This window comes from Netta rufina (assembly GCF_964035555.1).
Source record: "Netta rufina genome assembly, chromosome: 5".
NCBI lineage: Eukaryota > Metazoa > Chordata > Aves > Anseriformes > Anatidae > Netta > Netta rufina.
This window is the reverse complement of record NC_140128.1, coordinates 39761542-39784416: the sequence shown is the minus strand read 5'-3', so window position 1 is coordinate 39784416 and position 22875 is coordinate 39761542. Positions and strand designations below refer to the sequence as shown.

At 44.1% G+C, this 22875-nt stretch overlaps 2 protein-coding genes across 2 annotated transcripts in view; one reads left to right on the top strand and one right to left on the bottom strand.

The window, feature by feature from the left end:
- The window catches only part of YLPM1 (YLP motif containing 1), a 37883-nt gene extending 33185 nt beyond the window's left edge, over positions 1 to 4698 (top strand). The window contains 3 exon segments of the mRNA XM_084287778.1: positions 1540 to 1670; positions 3926 to 4105; positions 4522 to 4698. Of these exon segments, the coding sequence (XP_084143904.1) occupies positions 1540 to 1670; positions 3926 to 4072 (278 nt within the window). The 3' untranslated portion in view covers positions 4073 to 4105; positions 4522 to 4698.
- A 15693-nt stretch (positions 4699 to 20391) lies between these two features.
- On the bottom strand, positions 20392 to 22806 carry PROX2 (prospero homeobox 2; the record flags this gene model as incomplete). Its single annotated transcript, XM_084287925.1, is given in 5 exon segments — positions 20392 to 20577; positions 20653 to 20886; positions 20888 to 20914; positions 20916 to 21047; positions 21358 to 22806. Coding segments are annotated over 5 exon segments (2028 nt in total).
- Positions 22807 to 22875: the final 69 nt, after the last annotated feature.

Here is a 22875-nt window from a genome sequence, read left to right as displayed (position 1 = left end):
GATTTAACTTAGAGCAAAGAAGAACTTTAAATGAATCATGTCACAAGATATCATGAAACAGATACAAATATTCTGCACACAGTTTTCTGAAGTGTTGTTTTTTGATTTGCTTGGTTTGGGTTTTATTTTGTTTGTTTTTTTTTTTTATTTTATTTTCTGTTTTGTTTTCAGAGAGGGATTAAAATGTTTTCTTGGAAGAAGTTCTGTATCTGTTATAGAGAAATGGGACAGAAGTGGATTCTTAAAAACTTTAGAGTTGTATGAGAGAGAAATCACTTCTCCAGGTTATGGCACTGAACTTTAGTATCATGTCTACATCACCATTGCCTCACATCCTCTCTGTTGTTGCTCTTCTCTCTCCAATGTTAAGTTAAAAAAAAAAAACATCTCTGAACTGATCTTCTTTAAATACATACTCTTGAACATCCTCTTCTGCTCTCCAGAAAATATGTTGCTTTGTACTTGGTTTATTTCAGAGACCTTTGGTGGGTAAATCTAATTACAGTGGTGACTTTTGAAGCACAGTTACTGACGTCACTGGAAATGGCTCACGGAACGTAACTACCAAGCTTAGTGTTCCTTCTGCATATGCCTAGTTTTTGGCTTATGAAATGATAGCGTACAGCAACATAATTAGTACTAGGATTTACTTCGACTTGTGAAGCCTGTTTTCATTTTCATGTCTTATTGCTCATAATCTTAAAATGAGAAATTCCTTCATCTCCTTTCCAAAAGCAATTGACCACATAATTTCAAGAAGGTGTTATTTTTTCACTGAAAATAAGTGTCTAAAGAGGAACAAAATTTTAGAACCTAGGAGTGGAACTGTTTCTCTTCATGCATTTATTTGTTCAATAAGAAAAAGAAGAAAATGATGGCTGCTGGACAAGCATACTTCTCAGATATTTGTGACTGACTTCTTGCACCATGAAACAAAAAAATTTGAGATTTTTTTCCAGTCCTGGAGGAATTTTTAGGGTGGTTCTTCCTTGCAGGGTGAAGAAAAATGGGAGGTCAGGGTTTCAGGGGACGGTTTTGTTCAGCAGAAACAGAACCTCAAAAACTTGTTTTCGATGCGTAAAATTATATGATCGTCACTTATTCCGTGGTATTGCATGTATGTAATGATTGACACAGTATTAAACCCCAAATCTGGGAGAGATGCTACAGCTTTGGTCTTGTGTTCTAATATAGAACAGGTGGATCTGTAGTTCCTTAAAGAGCTATGGTGGCTGTATCGTACTTGTAAGTACAGACTCTATATGGTATGAGCATTCAGAAAAGCAAGCTGTTTCCCCTCGTACAAATAACAAGACTGAGTGTTCTTGCCACACAGTTAATGTGAAAGATCAATAAAACTTGAAAATGGTGCTGAGTCTTCTAGTTTATTTCAACTCTCATCATACTGCCTATCAAGATAAGCTGGATGTGCAAGTTCTGCTGATCATTCTTTTGAAAATATTTCCTCTCGCATCTTGTTTGTGTGAATAATAGGAAAAAAAATCTCCTTTAACTCTGAGGCTCTGTGTTTGTTCTCAGACAAGCTGGATGGTTTGCGGACTGGCACTAAAAGGAAACGTGACTGGGAAGCCATTGCCAGCAGAATGGAAGATTATCTACAGCTTCCAGATGACTATGATACTCGTGCTTCTGAACCTGGGAAGAAAAGGGTAATAAACTTTCAAATGACTTTCTGTAGATGACCATTGAAAGCTTTCTGTGATGAAGAGGTTGTATCAAGTCAGTCAGCATGTATGAATATGGGGATTTCACTGATTCGCTTTTTATTTTCCATTAGATTCTGTAGGAGAATAGAGTCTTCCAGAGGTAAACAGATCATGTATAACGAAGTGAGGAGTTGTAGATAATGAAAGTTAACTACGTGTGGCATGTCTTTTGAGATTGAGAATGGAGTCATGTCCCAGTTCGTGCTGAGGAAGAAGATGCACTTTGTTTCAGAGGAACACATAGAGTCCTTTTTTTAAGGCTTTACATTGTGTGATGAAATGGTGTGATATACAGTGTATGTTCTAAGACAAGATGATGGTGACTTTATTAAACTAATTTTTTGTTAGGTTTTATAATAAGTAGGCAGAGAAACAATTCACTGTTCTTAACTTTCAAAAAGATTCAGCTGAGGAAAACATCAACTATGTAGGTCCATTATCAGTAAAGCCTTGAAGTTATCTCCTGCATATACCTTGCATATAGCTTGGGAAGAGGGTGTTTAAGAAGGTCGCTTCAACCACTCTATATGTACTTCTGTTCTGAGCATAAACTGCTACATTTTCAAATACCACTGAAAAAAGAAAATCATAGAGGAAGATGAAAGAGGTGATAGGTAGGGTGCTTATTTTTTCCAAAACAGACAAGCTTTTGCTTTCAGAATTGCATCTTCAAATCTGACTGATACAACATGCTTAAATTTACCATTTGACATGTATAACACATTGGTATTCTTCTGTATTCTTAAATGGTAGGATTATCACAAATACCACTATGTGGTGGAAAAGAATATACAAGCTTACATTCAGAGAGTAGCCAACATTAATAACTACAGACTAATTTTTTGTAGTTTGCTTTTCTATATGTCCCATGAACCTTTATTTAAAGATGAAAGAACAACAAACAAAAAAAGGAACATCATTTGCATCTGTGCAAACAATACAGTATGCGAAGAAACATATTTACTACCAGATAAAGATACTCAGACATGCTTTCTAACTCATCGCTTCTGCCATAAGCTTTGTAATCAAGCAGATACTCAACTGTCTGGATTTATATCTCTATCCACTGTGAATATATGTTATTGTTTATTAATCTGTTTATTATATTGTATATTAATCTCTTTAAAACAAAACATGAGGTTAAAAGTATGTGGAGCTCGTTATGTTAGCTTCAAGGAAAATGTAAGGAACCAGAGAGGGAGGAGAGAATGATGTGTGTATATGTATACAAATCTAGAAATACCTGTTACAGCCAGCTCTGCACTAAAGCTGATAAGAAACTGTGGGTCTTCTACAGACTACAGTTGATTTTGCAGCTAAGTTATTTTTCATACTTATTTTTTAGTGAATGAGTTGATCAGCAATGCAATTCATTCAACTTTACCCCTAAAAGTAGTTTGAGTTGACAGTCCGTGTTTAGGTTTGTTGGTTTGCTTTGTGAAGTCAAGTAGAAAACACGGGTGGTACTGAACAGTGTGTGAGAGAAAGGGAGTAACTAAGACATTTTCAGGGGATGTGATGGTGGAAGAAATCAGGCATTGCATATCAATATGAGTATCTGAGGAAGTTCAGATAGAATGTGGAATTAGGGGGGTGCTGGCAGAAAGGTGATATGGGTACGTCCAAAAGTAACAGATCAGTCTGAATGGGACTGATCAGCAGGATGTCAGGGCTCCTTCACTTACTGTTTTTCTTGTCCTGCAGTTGTGTGTTGCTGTTGAGTTCCTGGACGGTGGCTATTCATCATCACCTTCCTCCCTCCCTGCAGTTACACTCCCCTCCCCGTACCCCCACATCGTGTCTGGGTTTGTGGGCGAGGAAGTGACTGTGTGTGTTTGAACAGGATGAGTGCAAGTGATCTGCATGACAGTGAAGAGCCATAGAGGAAAGGGAAGGAAGCATTGCTTTGCATAGGAAAGTAGCTGTAGTGATTCTTCATCTCTCAGAACTATGGCATTGAAATGGAAAATGTTAATCACACGTACCTTTTTTCTACTTCATTGAACATTCAGGATATTCATTTAAAAATAACGTAACCGGTGCCGTTTCTATCTTTACTCATCAGAGAACAAAATAATTACCTGCTGGAATTAAAACAAGTACAAATCATAATTCTTACACTCTCATCTGCAGTGGGAAGCTTAGATGTGTCTCGGAGTTCATAAGGGATTGTCCTACTGATAGTATGTTCTCCATAGGTGCGGTGGGCAGATCTAGAAGAAAAAAAAGATGCAGACAGGAAAAGGGCTATTGGTTTTGTTGTTGGACAAACAGATTGGGAGAAGATAACAGATGAAAGTGGTCATCTTGCTGAGAGAGCCCTCAACCGTACCAAGTATATATGAAAAAGTGGTTAATGGGAATTTCGTGCCTTTAAGGTAAGTATACAGTGGTTTTGCATGTTTATGGCCTTGGTATTGTTTTATTTGTTTGGTTATTTTAGTTTGTTGTTTGTTTTTAGGGTTGGGTGTAGGGTTTTTTTAGAGTGTTGCAGGTCTTGCCTCCGTTAGAGTTCTCCCAGACAAGATTATTTGATTTGGAACCCTGTATAGTAGCTGTCAGCTGTGCACTTCTCAGTGTGTGTTCCCCTGTACAGCATCTAAAAATTAAAGGAGAAAAATTGTCAGCTCTCAGAGTCTCCAAGCTCTGCTAAAAGGAAAAGTGTTTTCATTATAAGAATAGCCTAGCTGTATGCTTTGGCCTGTCTAGTTCAGATTTTGCTTACTTTTATCTTAACTCTGACCATTTTAACTGCTGTTTTACATGATGTAACAAACTTTTCCTTTCTTTACAGGCCATTTGCTCTGAGGAGATGTGAACCAAGGTGTCATGAGCATCTTGCATGGGTCATGTCACTCCCACCTTCACAGTTTTTCTTTTGGTATTTTAGTTTCAGCAATTTTTTGAGATATTGGCAAATAACCAGTGCCCTCAAAAAAAAAAAAAATCCCGCTGCTCCTAAGTGAGAGAGACAGTTTACTTTTTAATATTTTTGAAAGGGGGGAGGGGGGGAAAGGGGAGGGCCAGTAGTTTTAGCTGCTGTTTGTGGGATTAAGTGGAAGGATTAGACAGATGTTACCTCCACTGTACTGTCACAGAATGTTTATCACCTTTGCTTTGTGGCCGTTCTCGTTTTATACTGTATGTACCTTGTAGCTTATTGTACTAGGAAGCAGAACAATAAATTTCACTATAAACTCTGTGTTCTTGGTGGACCATATAGCATGGTTTTTGTTTCACATTTTAATTGTGGTCTGTGTGTTCACATATTGACAGTGCTCAGAGCCATCCTTACCTGGAAGAGGTGCTCATAACTCTGGAATTTGTCCTGTGTTCCAGGTTTATCACCTGCTCTTCCTCTCAGAGACAGCTCCATTAAGGCCCCAGGTTTTGCTGGCCTTTAGGAGCCATTATCATTCTCTTTCTTCTGGGAGAGCAGAAATGATCATTTTCTGGATCCTAGTTTCTCAGTTATGTTAAATTTCCATTACTACGTGAGTATAAATTTTTTTGGATGCCTCTGAAATACTCAGGGTAGTAATGCAAGAAAAATGGTTCTTTAATGCTGAACTTGAAAGCTATGGCATTCAACTGTAGCATTCTTTGGAGGGCAGCATAGAAAATTCATTTTGGTCTTACTATGTCTTTTAGTCAACACTGGTTGACATTTCAGGACATTTCATTCCATTTGTAAGTCTACTGTCTTGTAGAGAAACATCATAAAAAGAAGCAACAGACACCAGAAGTTATACCCATGTATTCCTGTATAAGTATGTTGAACTTGCTGAAAAATAATAGTCCACACTATAAAAAGTGGTGCAAAATCTTCATAGATGCTGACATACCATTTCTGCACAGTATCACAGGTTTGCTGGTGAAAACTTTCTTTTGTCCTCTCAGGTTTTGAAGCAAATACCTTGTGTTGACAACGTTGTGACCAGGCAAGGTGTTTACATCCTAAAATAATTGTTTTAGTGGTGAACTGAAATTTTTCTCCTGATCTTTCTGAGGGAAGCAAATGAAGTCCTGAATTTCCTTCTCTGCTACTCTTTGTTGCTCTGCTGAGTGATTACGTTGTGGTTTCCTTCTAGTCTGGGAAATGAGATGGTTCTGATGTGGTTATGGTTTATGTTGTTGAGGAGAGCTAATGGTGCTAATGGATGGGTTTGTTTGCCATTCTAATGGCTCGGTTTTTTGGTTTTTCATCTTTGTCTATGGTGCATGATTGAAAGCTCTCTGGAAAATATATGAATATATGAACTTGTGTTATGCCCTGAATGTATTTAATACAAGAAAATCAAGCTCCCTGAATGCAGTGTTTTTAAAATGGAAGGTAATGAATATGCATTTGCTGTGTATGCATGCTATTATGTAGCACATGTACTTTCTCTTTTAAATGTTGCCAAGTGATCTTTGAATTCTGGCTGAGAGTTGTTCACAAGGGAAAAATAATAGTTAAGAAATAATTTACCTTGTATATTGTTGTGGAAATCAGGCAAGCTTCACTTAAGAGAAGCTGCTCACAGGTATGTGTAAAATGGCTTTCAGTCTACCATAAGTCGTCCCTAAGAGAACTGGAGTTCTTGTGACACACATACCACTGTTAAGAGTTGATGCTGTTTCTTGACTTTTAAGAAGCTTCTTGACTTGTTAATTGTTGTCTGTATTTTTGGTGGAAAAAACTAAACCAGGACCTTTTCTGACACTACCTTTCCAGGCTAAATAATATTTCTGGAGCATGCAAAGGAATAGCATGTGACAGAACTGATTTTATTGTGTACTACTACTAACAATTTTGAAAACTTTTCAGCAGCTAACACTGAGGTTACATCAAGTTTGTGTGGTTAATGCAGAGTTAAAGAGATGGACAGAGAATACACCTGGTCATACTTAATTCTAATAAGAGAAAGAAAATGTATCAGCCTTCAAATTTATGGCAAAACTTCAATTATGAAAACACCTTGGGGGTGCTAGTGGTGGTTGTTCTTTTTTTGTGGCTCCCTAAAGTTCCACCTTTTCCATTTCAGTGATATTGCCATCTGTTTCAGTTGGTTTGAAAGTTTTGCAGGTTAGTTTTCGTCTGGTTGATGGGAAGTAGCTCTCAAAGAAAATAACTTTGCCAGAGCTACAGCGTGTAACAGATTCCTCATACCTTAGTCCTTCATTGAGTGAACAAATCAAGCAAAAATGAGAAATTCATCCTTGCTGCTGGCACAGAACTGAGAGTGGCTGGGTAGTCCAATGCTTGGCTTATAGTCAGAGTCTGGTGATGAGTGATTTCTGTTTTGTCTGGAGAATCTTTTGCTATAGAACCCAGTAAGGCTTGATCCTGATTTAGTTCTTAACTTGTCTGCTCACGATATTGGCTCGAGAATCTGTCACAGCAATGAACAGAAAAAATGTTCATTTTGATAAGTGGCTAAAGAGGAAAATATGCATCCAGCACTTTCAGATCCATCTTTTTCTATGCACGCAATTACGTTAACTCTAAATTGGACTGTTTCTGTGTAGTGCATCACATTTAAAAACACAACCCTGAAAAAAAAAAATCATCAGCTGCTGCAGAATGGAGCTGCCGCTACCTCTTGAGCAAATTTGACTGTTAAGAGTATTTTCTGTGAATTGCGATTTTAATGGCACCTCATTTTTCTTAAGACTTTCTGCTTTGTTAAGAATACTGAAACTACCTACCTCATGTAAGAAGTACATGTGCTTTTTGCAAGGAAACATGTAACCTAAGACAGTGTGTGGATACATGAACAGAGCGTACTTGTCATCTTCAGTCGTCTTGTGTGTTTTACTCTACAATTGCTCATTGAGCTTTACGGGCTGACTAAGGTATGCTAGATTAAAAATGCAGCATATAATATTCCATCACCTGGAAATGTCATGGTTTGCTTTTTCTTAAACATTTACGTCAACATAGATGAACAACTTACCTTGTATTGTTAGTTTCCTGTCTTTACAGGAGAAAAGTTTGCATTTGGTATGTTAGATTTTTCACTTTTCACTTGTCAGATTGGATTCGGTATTTTTTGGACTTGCTTCAGTCATCTGTATGATCCTCGTCCATTAACTGTGTTCCTTGCCTGTCTGTCTGTAAACATTGCATTGCTGTTATTGTCTGCTTTTAAGGCACCGCCCTAACTATTTTCTGAAGCACTGTAGTTGCTGAACAGCCATTTAGATACCATTTAGATCCTGAGTATCATTCCAATTGTGTTTTTTTATGAAAGGATTGAAATGAAAAAAAATATTGTATTTTTACACTGAAACGATTGTCCTACCCGCCAAAAATCCCTCATCCAGTCCAGTTGCTTTGAATAGTTAAAAGTTACGAAGGATGGCGATCTGTAAGTCACACTGGAAAGTATGCTTCCTGCAGAAATAGTCTCATTCATTAGCATGCTTTTAAATTAGAACAAGACCTCTTGAGCTCAGATCTGTTTTTCCCAATTGGAGATCTCAACATTACTGGAACACTCTGAGATTTCAAAGGAACAAAGTAATTTGGCCTGTGGGACAGCTTGTTGCCACCTCAACAACTTTGTCGTTAACAGAAGAAGAAAGGTCTTTGCCTGATATAAATCCACTTAATTAATGCGGATATCATGAGTTGTTTCATGCCCTTTGGACGCAATTTCCTATAGCAGGTGGTGCAATTTCATTATTAATGTTACTGCCGTGTAATTATGGAAAACACTGGACAAACCTCAGGACTTGAAGAAAACATGGTTGGAAACAAATGGATGGAAACAAATTGAACTTCTGTTTTTTCAAGTTCTTAACAAGCCATCCAGCTAGTTAACTGTGAATTAATTCAACTGCAACCCAGGAACTCTCTTGGATTATTGTAACTCGGTGTGCATGGCCTGGACAGGAGAAGCAGTACTGAGAGTTTGGTGTGGGGAATGTTCACGTGGTCTGCGGCCTCAGGAAGTCAAATGCTGATGGGTATGTTGTTCCTTTTTATTATGCTTCTCTTTGTTATTTTTTGTTTCCCACACTATGCCTGGGAAGCAAGGTTGCAAAACTGCACTTCAGATCCACAGACGGTCTGGGATCAAACTGTGCCAACACAACCTACGTACCGTGAGATAAAGTGCTTGAGGAACAGAGATGGCCGTTTCTGTTGAGACCAACACATCTGCAGCGTGAATTGTAAGCGGGTAAAAGGAAATTCAAGCTCATACAGCATCATGCAAGATTGATTATACTTAATTTTCTTATTGCAGAAATGAGAGGAGAGAAAATTCCTGGAATTTAAAATATGAACTGCACAATTCTCTTTATTTTGAGTTTCCAAGGCAATCTTCATTACTGTCTCATAAAGCCTGATCCAAAGTAGTTTTCTCTTCTACTTATCCATTCCTACAGGTGAGAGTCAGAATCCTTCCACTGACTAAAGGAACACAGAGCAACTTTTCTGATTTGTGTTCCAGATTAATCCCTTTCATGGTGAAATCCTATTGTTTCATTCTTACCAGTGGAGTCTTCCAGCAACTATGATGTCTTTTTCTACCACTTCCAAATTTCCCTAGTACTGGATTTGCAGCCTGGAGCCTTAAATCTCTGATGCATATAGGGTGGAAAATTGGTAATGACAGTATTTGAGATGGATTATTACTTTGTAGGTGATTAATACTGTTTGGAAGCAGAATGTACGCTTCTGTTCATGCTTTTGGTTAAACCAGGTAAGCCCAAGTACTGTTAAGCAGACAAAAAATACAGCAAGTTACTGGAAATAGAAAACTGCAAGTGTTTTTGAAGTAGTTGGCGTTTTGGTTTGGGTTTCTAGTCAGGAGTATCTGGTCTCTTTGAATTTTAGGATTCAAAATTTAATATGAAAAACCTTAAAGCTGCCTGGATGGAAATAGCTGTTTTTGTTTTTTTCCTTGTATTTTTCTAACTTCTGGAAACCTCGTGGAATATCTAGGCCTATTTCTAGTGTTTGTATTCTGGAATGTGAATCGTTCAAATATTTCTCCTTATTTCTTCCCTTGTATTTATGCACAAGAGCATATGAATGGATGTTCAGTTTTACACTGGAATTTTTGGCATACTTTGGATGGCATCTGGACTGTCTGCTGTAAGCCCTGTATTCATACATGAAGTCTCTGTGTTTGAACACACAGTAATCTCAAGGGAATGCATGAAGACCCTTGCTTACTAGATCTCGAAATGTTGCTGCGTTTGGAGGGAAACTGTAACTGCAGTGTTCCTTGGAGAAGAAAAAAAAAATGCATCTAAGTGGAGGAGGGGAGGGGAAGAATGGGGAAAAAAAAAGGGGGGGGGAATTCTGTCAGTTGTACTCTAATTATCTGAGCTGCAATCTGTCTTATGTAGCCAGAACATGCTAGCAACTCTGATATTTGAGGTATCTGCCATAGTAACTCAATAGATCACAGAATCACAATTTCTAGGTTGGAAGAGACCTCAAGATCATCGAGTCCAACTATACATAATTCTGGAGGAAAATATAAAATAATCCATATCATTTTTTGTCTACAGGTCAAAGTATAGTTGAGCAAGCTGATTTTGAAAGGAATTTGTATTGAAAAGCCTATCAAGGGTGATTTGAAAGTACTTCTTAATCCTCTTTAAAACCACAAGCCATTAACAGATTGTGTGTAAACTGAAACATTGCACAAAAAATAGAAACATTTTCCAAAAACCTAAGATTCCTTCTGCCAAAGACTTGTAGGATGTTATTTTCCTCCCCTAGGGTTTAATACACAGAGGGAGCAGTGCTGCAGTTCTGCCCTGCTTTGGAACACAAATGACCTTACCTTGTGAGTACAGATCTCAAGGTATCTGTTTTGACAGGTAGGTAATAGAGGCATTGACTTCAGTTTGGCACTATGTGCTCTGTGGAAGGCAAGATATCTTAAGCAGCATTTTAAAATTATCTTTTTGTTCTCTTTTGGTAAGTGTGACATAGTAATAACGGAGTTTGACCACTGTTGCTGATCCAGGTTTAAGCCTTTGTATATGTAGCTGCTTTTTTTCTTAAAATACTGTAGTACTATTTGGAGCACAGAAAACATCTTTACTGACAAACACCTACAGTGTTTCAATTTATTATTCATCTGTGTATGCTGAGAACTCTTGTGCAAGTGATCAGTCTTTACTGGTGTTCTTTGAGGTGTTTGTTTTTCTATTCCCTTTGAACTGAAGTTGCCAAATTCTTTTCTTTGAAGAAGACATGGACAGATTAACTTGTCTGGAAAATCTCATCATATACTCCTGAGTCTGAATCACAGAAATCAAGATTTTCAGGTAATGACAACCAGATGGCACTAAAGCTCTGTTTTCATGTTAGGATTAAACTGGAGAAAAACCAAAAGTTTGAAATTGTTTCCACTACCATTACATTTTTGTGGGTTCCTATTGCCCAGTGCAGTTCTAAGCCATTAACTTCTACTTCATGAAAAAGCCACCATTTTTCCATGGAAAAAAAAAAAATAAATCATTGGGTTAACATTGCACTGTTGTGTAGAGTATCACTTGCAATCTGCTGTCAAGATTTTGCATTTCATTGAACCTACATGCTGCATAAATACGGAGTGAGATCTTCATTCTGCCTTAAGGAGACGTATCAAATTTAAATGGTTTCTTTATGTCTTGCTAAAAAGCTTGACCACTGCTGACATCTAATGGAAAACAGGATTCAACTTGCTGGTAGCTGCTTTAGGATTGTAGCATCTAAATATATTGTAGCAAGAAATGACTTCTTTTGACATCTTCCAAGGCTTATTACTGAATCTTTCACTTTTTTTCCCCTTGAAATGATGAAAAAATAAGGATGGATGTCCGAACCAAAGCTCTAACATTACTTCTGATCTAATTTCAAGATAAAATACTAAGTAACTATAGTGAATGAAATTTTATGTTCTTATTTTGTATTTGAGACAACACCTTCCTTCCTTTATGAGAGCTGGACGACCAAAAGTCACCTGTAGTTCCTCCACACAGAAGCACGTGGATTAGCGGCTGTGGATTCTGTGGAGGCTAGAAGGGCGTCATATCACCTGTAACAGTCACGTATCAGGATATTCATTTTTAAAATCATCAACATGGGAAGCTCAGCTGTGGACAAGAGCAAGCTGTTTCTGTGGGGTACATGAAGAAGAGCCCTGCTTGCTCCTGTGTAGCTAAGAAACCACAGAGCTTCAACATGATCGGATATACTACCAAGACCTGTCTCAAGGAATCCTTGAAGCACTAACACAAACAATTTGAACAACTTTGGTTCAAATGCACATTGTATGACATGTTTAGTGTACCTTTTGCAGCAGGTACTTTGCAGTTGAGGAATGTGAATACCCTTTTCTAAGGAGTTTACAATCTGCATATTCCTCTGCTGGGAATATAAAGGTTTGTATCTCCCTTCCCTTCTCCCAACAGGCAGCGAGAATCTGCTGCGAGGCTGAAGGGATGGCCCTAAGGAAACTTGGGTATGAAATTCCTCAGTCTTACTTATAAGTCTGTCTGCTATCGCCTCACTGCATTTATGTGGCTCAGATGCAGCTCAAGAAGAATATTCAGGTACCTTTAATCAGTATGTCAACAGGATTTGTTGGGGCAAGACACAACGCGGTGAGTATGCACTGGTGATGGTACGCTGGTAGTCCACGACCATCTCCTACTTGAAGATTAGCCTGGAGCAAAATAAAAGTCTGACTAAAAAGCCAGATTCACCTCAGTAAAACCAGAAGAAGACCAGTAAAACTGGCGTGATTAACATTTTTACTAAATCTGAAAACACTGACCATGTTGTCTTGTTGTTTTGTGTTCTGCTTTGACGGTTTATTGGATTCTGCATCTAAATCCTAGTCTTCCATTTAATTTTAAAAGCCACCGAGAATTTCTGTCTCAAAGGCTGCCCTCCACGCACTGCATACCCCAATGCAGTAGTGTCCAGGCGCAGAGAGGTTCCTCAGCAGGGTCTGCTACAGCTGAGCAGTCTGCTAGGGATTGCCTTTGCTCAAGGAATATTGCAAAATTTCTCTATTCAGACTTTTCTTCTCCATATCTGACCTTTTTGGTGATAAGTTCTGTAAACAGCAAATAGGCATGCTGTGTTCTTGTCGTGGATGGTTGTTTACCATGCCTGATGAAACAGAGCTCCAGAAATACACATTATGTATAAATATCTGCACAATTGACGTTTAGTCCGGGATTGGTGACGAGGTGACTGCACTTGTGCAGGAGTGCAGTTTATGGATGTGCTTCATCTGGGTGTTTTTATTCACAGAGGGCTTGATTCCAAATGCCATTCCTTTGGAAAATATGATTTATGCAGCTGTTCTGAATCAGCCTCTTATTTAGATGAATCATTTAGGTGGGGTCTTTAGTGTATTAATTCCTTCAGTTTAGGAGTTTTATTATTTTCTGAGATAAAAATATGTAGTTTATCTCTACAGTAGTCACTAACTTTCCTTCTCTGGACTATTTTGACATTTCTTTTATCTTAATCTGTCCTTGTCTACATACATGAAGATGAGGAAGGTTTCTTTTCAACAGCAGAAGTGTAGATGTACAGGAGATAGAAATGATGTACAGTTAATAGGAGTTACAGTACTCCTAATGTCCAGTTAGGTTAATTACCTATTTTCTGTGCTTTCTGCATTTTTTACAGGTCATGAACAAATGTATGATCCACCTCGTATATGTCATAAAGCAAAAATAAATGTGTGACGCTGAAATCAATTGTCTATGTTCAGTTCTCTGGCCGGATGAGTCCAGTCCAGCTGGGATTGGCCTCCAGCACCTTCCCCTCTGTCACTTTCCAAGTTTCAGTCTGTATGATTTACCCACTCCCCACCCCCTTTGTGTCAAGTCCTATAGACCTCAAACAGTATAGAGCTCAGTGTATCTGAGTGTACAGATGAAGTCTATGTATCATAAAAAAATTGTTAACTTCCTGCAATATATCGATGGCTTTCTTCTTTTTAAATATTGCTGGTTTCATTGTTCCCTGTTTTTGGTACACCAGTTGTGGAAAAGGAAGGTCTCTGGTGCTTTAATTGCAATAGAGTTTAAATTAGTTTAAGTTATTAATGTATTCTACAAATAAGCACCTAGGAACAACTGTTAACAACATAATCAAGATTGAACAGTATTCTAGGGAATTATGGAAATCACAAAGATAGAAGTATACTGTGAAAGAGTACAAACTAGAATTCAGATGCCTTTTTTGGCCAACTTTCTTTGATGTAAGACAAAGGTTTTGAAAATAGGATAGCATTTAAAATGATGCCTTTGGTGATCTTGGAGAGAAATACATTTAGTAGTAGTTGGCCTCCATTTTTTCACTTGTACAATTGCCAGCTGAGATTTTTGTTTGTTTGTTTTTTAATGTCACTGTCACTGAGTTTGGTGAAAATAGGCTTTAAAAGTAAGTTTGTTTGGTTTAAAAAAAAAAAAAAAAAAAGGCTTTAAGGAGGTTTCTGTGTAAAACCTTTCTCCCTATTAATCTCAGTGCTCCTTTATTTTTATTTGGATTTAGGACGTGTGTGCGTAGGTCTTCTATATGTAGGGCCTGATTAATTATTTTTTTTTTTGTAACACCGTGTTTTTCTTGTCACAACTCCATTACCTCTGCTTTCTGATTTACACCTGCAAGATATGAGTTACATCTACAGTATTTGCATTTATCCATCCTCTCCACCTTCCTCTCCCCCATCTCTCTTAGCTGTTACCTTGTATGTCTGAGGATCCTTTCCCAGCTTTAGCTCCCAGTGTGCGTTGTTGTGCTTTGGGTGTGGGGCTCTTATCTCTATGGTCTTTTTCCAGTGGAAGAAACCACTCACTGCTAGCAAAGACGTGAGCGTTCAGTAGTACTGACTAAAGACTATTGAACTGGCACAAGAATGCCCCTAGGAAAAGGTCTGGGAGGTGGTGAACAGAGTTGTGCAAACTCTCCAACTATCAAAATCCTTGGATTGCTGGAGCCATGTCGTAGGGACTGCGCAAGAGCCTGTAAATACCCCCAAAAAAAGATTTCTGGGACATTACACACTACTTTCAGGTGGTGTCAGTGCCAGGCTCCTGAGGAACACTTTCCCCCCTGACTCCAGCATTGTTTGCAAAGAGAAGAGCTGCTCTGCAAAGACTGCTGCCGCTACTTTCCAGAGAGCAACTTCTGCAGGGAGAGCAGCTGTGGGGCTCTGGGGCTGGGGCTCTGTGGTTTCTGTAACAGGCCCTACAGAAGCACTACGGGCACTAAGATCTCAGCCAGCCTCCCGACCGATTTAACATTCAACATCTGTTAAGAAACAGATCTCAAGCTGCAGTTGGGATATACCTCCATGAGTGCCGGCTGTGATTCATGACGCAGTTGAAAGCAAAACTTGTTTTTGCTTAGCCAGTAAAGTGGCCACAGAATCGTGGTGATCTGAGTAACTTGGTGCCGTCAGTAGGTTGCTGTGTGACGAGCAGTGATGCAGACAGACTGTGGGCTGTTAGAAGGCAGCAGGATGGCCGCTGGTGTTTGAGCATGCGAGGAAAGAAACTGCTGTCTTTTTGTTTGAATTACTCAGCACGGTTACATGGAAACAAGCTGACACCAGCTCAGGAGAAAGAGGATCCTGCACTTCTGTCTTGGTTACTGGAGAGTTCACGTGGCAAGAATTTCTTCAGCACCAAACACGTGCTGTGCCGCTGCAGCCTTCCCCATAGTCGCTGCTCAAGAACAATGTTCAGAGAGAATTCCTTCCAGAGTAAATGCACCCCTTCTAAACATGAAATGCAGGCATCTGTATGAGTAGGCCCACCATCTGCAAGGATTTTGTTTCCCTGTGTGGCACGCCAGGTCAGATACAGAGAGCACTGCTGCCTAGTCACGTTGTGGGACAGAAGATGCTTACACAAGCAAATTGTGTCTCCAGCTAAGTGCTGACATATGGCTGAGTACTGTGGTGTCACTCCTTTACTTTCAATTACTAAGCAAAGCTCCGTGAAGTTCCCAAAACAGAACATTTGCCACCAATCAAACACTCCTGCTATGGCTTGGGAAGCCAGGACCCCATGTCATGAATAGAGGCCCCTCAGCAGATGGACCGTGCTGACCGCGGGGGTGTTTCCAGCTCCCATGTGCTGCTCTGCCAGGCCCTGTTCTCACCTGAAACGTCTGCTCTCAGTTCCAGGAGCTGTTTGTGACAGATTCACATGGCTCAATTGCACTGGCCAGCCCTGAGTACAAAATCCATTTTCTAAAGGTTCTTCTGGGGCAGTTGCACCCTACCCAAAGGGTGTGTGAAGAGCACGGTAACAGGCACACGGAGTTCAGTGCCAGCTTCACCATGCTGTGCTTGGGACATGGCCTTCCACAGAAAAAATGCAACAAACTGAGAAGTCTCAGCTGGGCCATGAGCTGTGAAAGCTGAGAAGATCTGGTTTTGCTGCTGTTTGGCCTCAAGATCCCAGCCTGCAACACTTTCGAACATGAACAGATTGAATTCTGCTTTATAAGGGTTGCTCAGGAGAGGAGAGTGCTATGGCTTTTAAAAATACAGTTTATAAGGCATTATCTTTTTGTAACTGTAGCTACTATTCCTAAAATGTTTTATTGAAAAAGAGCCTTTGTAATTGTTTCTGTTTGAGCACAGGTTGGGGGCTCAGTAGATGTGCGGATGGGTAGCACTGGCACACTTCTCCCTTGGCCATCAGTTCACCTTGTCTGCAAAGGGTGGTCCTTATTTTTTCCTGTTTCTTACTTACAGACTTGGCAACTGGAAAGGGAAAATGATTACTTAGTGTTATGTTCTGAGACCCCAGTGAGAGCTTTTTAAAGAGAGAGGAGTGTATATATGCATATATGTTTTCAGATGTTTGCCTTAGCTAGTTTATTAAAGTAATACAAATTATTTTTTATAATTTCTGTACTTTGTGTAAAGCTGTAGACAACACATGATGTGTTTTGGGAAATACAGTAAAACACTTCTCACGTTTCATTTTTTTTTCCTTGATCTTGTATTTTTTGTGCTTTACTTCAAGCTTTTAACTTCACTGCTTGCTTTTAGCTTCTTATTTTCCACAGTTGTGGTAAGACAAAAAGATTGAACCTGTTCGTTACGGGCTGACACTTTTAAGGCTAATCCTTCTTAATCTAGTAGAACAACTCCAAAGAAAGCTGTAAAAGCCTGGGCAATAAACACCAGTGGGAAGGCTGCCGGGTTTGGCTCATGCCAATTAGGCTTACTGCTGTGTGGTTGCAGTTGTTTAGTACATAACGAGAAGTAGCCCCAGAAAGCATTTGTGGTGCAGATTTTATTGGAATAGCAAACCCAGGAATGGTGTTTGATGCTCTTGTACAAAGTGAAAATCACCCTCTGAACCGCTGCTTGGGAGTGCTAAAAAACAAACGGCTAAATTGGGGAAGTAAATGGAAATACTGCAGAGACCAGCGGTAGGTGTGATTGCTCACTGTGAATATGATGACAGGGATCTCAAAGGGAGAAAAAACGCTCTCTCCTTACATCAGTGTAATGTTTGTACATTACAAAAATGATAAGGAAGTTGATCACGAGGCAGGCCTTTGCTTGTAGCAAGCCTTGGGTGCTGCTCCGCCAGCTGGATTCATCTGTCCTTCCAGTGCACGTAGCAGGACAGCCACTGTGGCTGAGATTTCAGAGCCTGAGCTGCTGGCTTACCTGGAGCAAGCTTACCTGGATGTTCACCTGGAGCAAGCTGCACTGTCCACGATGGGTATTTGAGGGCAGGGCCTTTTCAAGGACTTCTGCTTGAGCTGGGAACCTCTAGGGCTGGTTCAGTCACAGCAAACGGGTCCAAGCCGCTCACAGCAGTGAAGAAAAACCTGAGATGTTTCATTGCTCGTCAGAGTTTCCTCCCCAAGCTATTATGGCACGTGGGCTGAATGTTCAGCAGGGACTTCCTCAAGCTCTAATTAGTTGTACACGAGTACTGAGAGTTGTACGTGAGTAATGAGAGCCCTAGCAATAAGTAAGAACATACTCGAAGTAATAACATACTCGAGTACTAAGGGCTCTCAAGATGCAAATGTGGTCACATCTCCCTCTTTCAGCTGCTACAGGACACTTAGGAGCCCAGAGGCAAGGGAAGAGCAATATTTAGCTCTCAGTGGTCTCTGCAATCGTTAGCTGTGTGGGCTGGGCATCTTGCTGTGGATGGATTGCAAATGTAGAAGGACAGCCCTGTGGACCTGTTCTCAGAGCAGACAGTTACTGGTGGCTCTGGGTAGGGTTGTTTTTTTTTGTACATACCACGAGCATTTGGATAGGTGGAGAAAATGGACTCTTCTTTTAAAAAAAGTTGAAAGTGAGTCAGCAGGAGGTGAGTGCACTACCCCCATTGTTTCAGTGGATAATTGTGGAACTTGCACAGCCCACCCACACGTAGGAGTCACTACATCTCTTCCTTTTCCCCCTAGCCCTGTAAGTACACACACTTTGCTAATAGAAATCCCCATGTGGCAGGCACCTGCTTCTATTCATTTGAAAACTGCCTGCTGTGTTTCGGGCACCACTGGGCTGTACGAAAATACAAACCGTACCCACATTTCTTCGCAGAGTCACTCTGGCCTGTTTTTTGTTTGTTTGTTTGTTTGTTTTTTTCCCTTTTCCATAGAAAGTCTGCCTCGGTAAAACTCAACACGTGATACAAGATACTCCTCACAGCCAAAGGGTGACTAGTGCAGGATACTTCTTTACTCTGCAGGTGACAGAGCGCTGGCACAGGTTGCCTGGAGAGGCTGTGGTATCTCCCCTTGTTGGAGATCTTCAGAAGCCACCTGGATGTGGTCTTGGGCACCCTGCTGGAGCAGGAGCTGGACCAGATGGCCTCCAGAGATCCCTGCCAACCATTCAGTGGTTTGCAGCCGTACCTCTGCAGCTTCGCTGGCACCCACGAACTCGCACATGAGCAGGGAAGCGACGTACCTGGGCAAGAACCTGCTTCCCCCAGAGACTGTGTACCAAAGGGATCTGTTCCAACAGCATGTCTCCACTAAACCTCTATCTTACATCCCCTAATGCTTTAGCTACAGCCCAAAAAATATGTGTTAATGCCTTCCCTGAGCCAGGCTGTCATTTCATGTCCCGGTGGTGCCCATTTTGCCTATATGATGCACTGTTTCAGCTCTGCAGTGCTCGCTGCCTGCAGGAATGGCATGGCCGTGTCATTCGTGGGGTCACCAGCAGCACTTCTCAGGTGATGGATGGATGTTTGAATCCGGCCCCCATCAGCTTTGGGATGAGTTTCTCATCCTCCTGCTGGCTGCTGTGTTTGCAGCAGATTGACCTGAGGCTCTGGGTGAGGTTATGGGTTTACACGAGCACGTTTGTTAGCCAGGGTGGCTCGGCCCCACAGGAATGCTGGCAGCAGCAGTAAGCCCTTCTCTCGTGGTGTTATTTTTTTTCCCCAGCAAAATGTATGAAATTCCCAAGGTAAAACATTAGAGGAAAAGTTAACAGATAGGTCTCTAGGGATGTAAAGTCGCAACTATGCATTTATTTAAAAGTGGATGAGTAAATTTGGAGTTGGGGTGGTAAAACATACAAACCTCAAGCAATTAACATACAAACGCAGGCAGGAAATGTGGCCAGCCCCACGTCTGATGGCAGAGGGCCACGGTAAAACTGCCCCTGTTTAGGAGAACCCATCCTGCCCTGACGTGGCTTCTTTACAGGCACCCAGCCTGCAGGTCTGTGTGCTCCGATGCTTGGATTTTCCTCGCACCCTGCAGCATGTCCAGCACCGTCCTGACCCCTTCCCAGCCCTATTGTCCCCAAGCCTTTTGCTCAGGGATGTCGTTGCCTGTACGCAGTCGCATGGTTTCTCCCCTCTCTGAGCCTTCCTCCGGCTCCTCTTCACAGCCCTTCCACCAGGTGTGCTGCCTTCCCCCACCGCTTCCTCTGCTAGGACGGGAGAGCCAAAACACCTCACCTGGTGGAAAAGCAGCCGCTCAGTCCCAGCCACAAGGAGCAGCGATGTCCTTTTGGCTTACACTTCTGCAGGAACAGGCCAGCAGGAAGAGCTTGTGTGATCGCTCCTGGGCAGCTCCACCAGAAGCCACGCTGCCTGGCTTCGTCTCCACAGGGGAAGGGGCTGTCTGTGCCAGCCGTAACACACAGTTTTACATCCCCAAGGCACGGCCAGCCATTCTCATGGGCTGCTTGAAACGCTGGAACTCACCAGATGTTTTCTTTGGACGCTGTTGTGTTGTATCTGGACCGGGCCCGAGGAGTGCTGCCGGGGCGGGCACGGCGTGCTGGGCTGCCGTGCCAAGCAAACTTTGCCCACTGCTGGGACCTCAGCCTGCTTTATAAACAAAAACAGGCTCTCTGCCCTGATTTGCAGCCCTCTGGAAATGAGAAGGAAGGTGGCTGGTCCCGGGTCCCGGGGGAGCTGGAGCGGGGCCTGGAGACCGGCCATTTCCCAGGCTCCAAGCTGTTGGCTTCCTCTCCCTCTGTCCCCTCTCTGGCACCGGGTTTGAGCAGCCAAATAAAACACACAGCATAAAACCCTGGTGCCTGGGGTGAGCAGCAGACCTCACCCCAGGAGGCTGTCTTTTAGGATGGAGAGGAATTGGAATAATGGATGCCAGAAGCTGTGCCCGGGAGATGTCCGGCACAGCCACCAGCGGTTACCCCAAAACTTCTCAGCCCCCTTGCACAGCGGATCAACTGCGGAGCAGCTCCTGGGAGCACCCCACGGCTTTAAACACCTCGGGGATGTGGCTGTCCAGTTTGGAGATGATTTTGTAAATGGGCTTCTTCCAGGAGGGGTCGGCGTCCTTGCCCGCCCTGACGGCGCTGAAGAACTCCCGCAGCGTCAGGCTGGCCACCTCCAGGAAGCGCCCGGGCACCTGCGGAGAGACGGGCAGGGGGGTACCGGGGCGGGTGGGCACCGAGGGCCCCGTGCCCCAGCCCGCAGCCCTCACCTGGAAGTCGTTCCCCTTGTTGTAGTGCGTGTTGAGGGCGCGGAAGAGCTCCGAGTCCCGCGAGACCCGCAGGGCTCCGGCGTCCGCGACGCCCTCCAGCAGGGCCTGCCGGGCGAACTTCTCCACCTGGATGTAGTAAAACTCGCGGAAGTTGCTGAACCATTTGATGAGCTGGGAGGTGATGCAGCGGCTGAACTGCCGGGGGTAAAGGGAAAGAAAAAGGCGTCTCAGCAAAACCAGCGCCAAAATCCCACCCGCCACGGGTCCCTCCCGGCGCCCCGCAGCCCAGCTACCTGCACGTCGAGGAAGTAGGACCTCAGCAGAGCGGAGCTGGGGTAACGGGTGAAGAAGAACATCAGCTTGGCCTTCTTCAGGTGGCCAGGGGTCAGCGCCTCCTGGGTGCGTCTCGGGGTCAAGGAAAGCCAGCACACAGCAGCCCCGGGCTCGCCTGCCCAAACCCATCCCCACGCCTGGCATCACGGGGCGGCTGAGGCTGCAGGGACCTCTGGAGGCCACCAGGACCAACCCCCTGCTCCAGCAGGGCCACCAGGACCACGTCCAGATGGCTTTTGAAGGTCTCCAAGGACGGAGACCCCACAGCCTCTGGGCTGCTGGCATTTAGCACAAAACAGCACAGCCCGGTTGGATGGGACCCCCAAAACCATTTCCTCAAACCATCTCCTCAAATCAGGCCCCAAAGGATACGTGGGTGGGGGTGAAGGGCGCCCCGTCCCCCTCCGCCTCGCCGGGGCCCAGGGGCAGGGGGCACCGCTGCTGCCTCACCGCTGACGGCCGCAGCCTGGGGGCTCCCCAGTGAGGGTCCGGGGCCTCGGGGGGACACCTCTGTGGGGCCGGGGGGCTCCCCCAGTGGCCGTAGCCCAGCAGCTGGCCCAGCAGCCGGCCCTCCTGCGCTGAGGGGATGGCCGAGCCCAGCGTGTACCCCACACCGGGTGCCTGGTGGGGGTTCCTGAGCGCTGTGGGGCTGAAGGAGCTGCCGTGAGGGTCCAGGCTGTTCCCTGAGGGCAGCGATGCTGCCTCAGGTGGGGGTGAGCCCAGTGCGCCCACTGGGGATGACTTAGAGAGGGGTTTTCTGCATTTCCCAGCAGGAAAATGCTCCCCCCTGGCAGCCGCCCCTGGCCCCGGGTGCTGCTGCAGGAGGTGGCCGGCCGCCTTCGGCCACACGCTGGTGAGGACAGAGTCCACCACGCGGGATGTCACCCCGGCCAGCTCGTGCTTCAGCGCCTGTGAGAGGACCCTGGCCACCGAGGGCAGGCCGCCCGTGTCCTCCTGCGTCCCCTCATCCTCCTGCGTCCCCTCGGGCCCGTCCGCCCCTGGGGAGCTCCCCCAGGGAGCAGCTTTGTGGGGGCGGCGGGCAGCAGCGGCACCGTCCCTTCCCGGCCTGTTCCCAGCCTTCCCAGCCAGCTCAGCGCCTCCCAGGGGCTGGGCAGCGTCCCCAGGGTCACACACCTGGGAGAACCTCTCCTGAAGCCACCTCAGCTGCTGTTCCAGAAAGCAGAGCTGCTCCTTCAGCTGCTGGCACCCCGCAGCATGGGGGCTGCCCCCGCTGGGTCCCCCTCTCCCGGCCACCCCCGCGCCCCGCTGCGGCTGGGGCACCCTCGGCTTCCTCCTGCCCTCCCAGGACATCTCGCCGCCCTTCTCCCTGTCCTGCCCCACACCTCCCTCCACGCCGGTGCCGGGGGCTTGTGGGGTCGGTGGGAGGCTCATGCCTTGGATGATGCTCTCCACCCTGGCTCGCTTGGCTCGGAGGTGCTCGTCTGAGAGCGGCTCCCTGTCACCAGCACTGGGCACAGGAGCCAGGGCACGGGTCCTGGGGAGAGCCAGGGCTTGTGCTCCTTCTGCAGGAGGCGCACCGAGCTCGTAGCCCTGGGGCAGCCCCACTGGTCGTGAGGAAGGGAAAAGGGTGCAGGGGTCCAGGCTCCTGCTCACCACCGTGTGGCTGAGGAGCTGTGACACGAGGGACGCGCCAGGAGAGGACAACAGAGGGTCCCTCTGGAAACAGGGCTCTGATTTCAGCCCCTGGCTGTGCCCTGAGGTGGCAGGGTCTCTGCCCTGCTCAGGGACCCTCCTGCCATCCATCGGGTCTTCTTTCCTCCTGGACACTGGGGGGCTGCCCTGCAGCTGGTAAGGGATCATTTCCAGTGACGGGCTGGCAGGCGGCCCAGGCGCTCGAGGTTTCGGCCAGCGAGAGGCACGGAGCTGAAG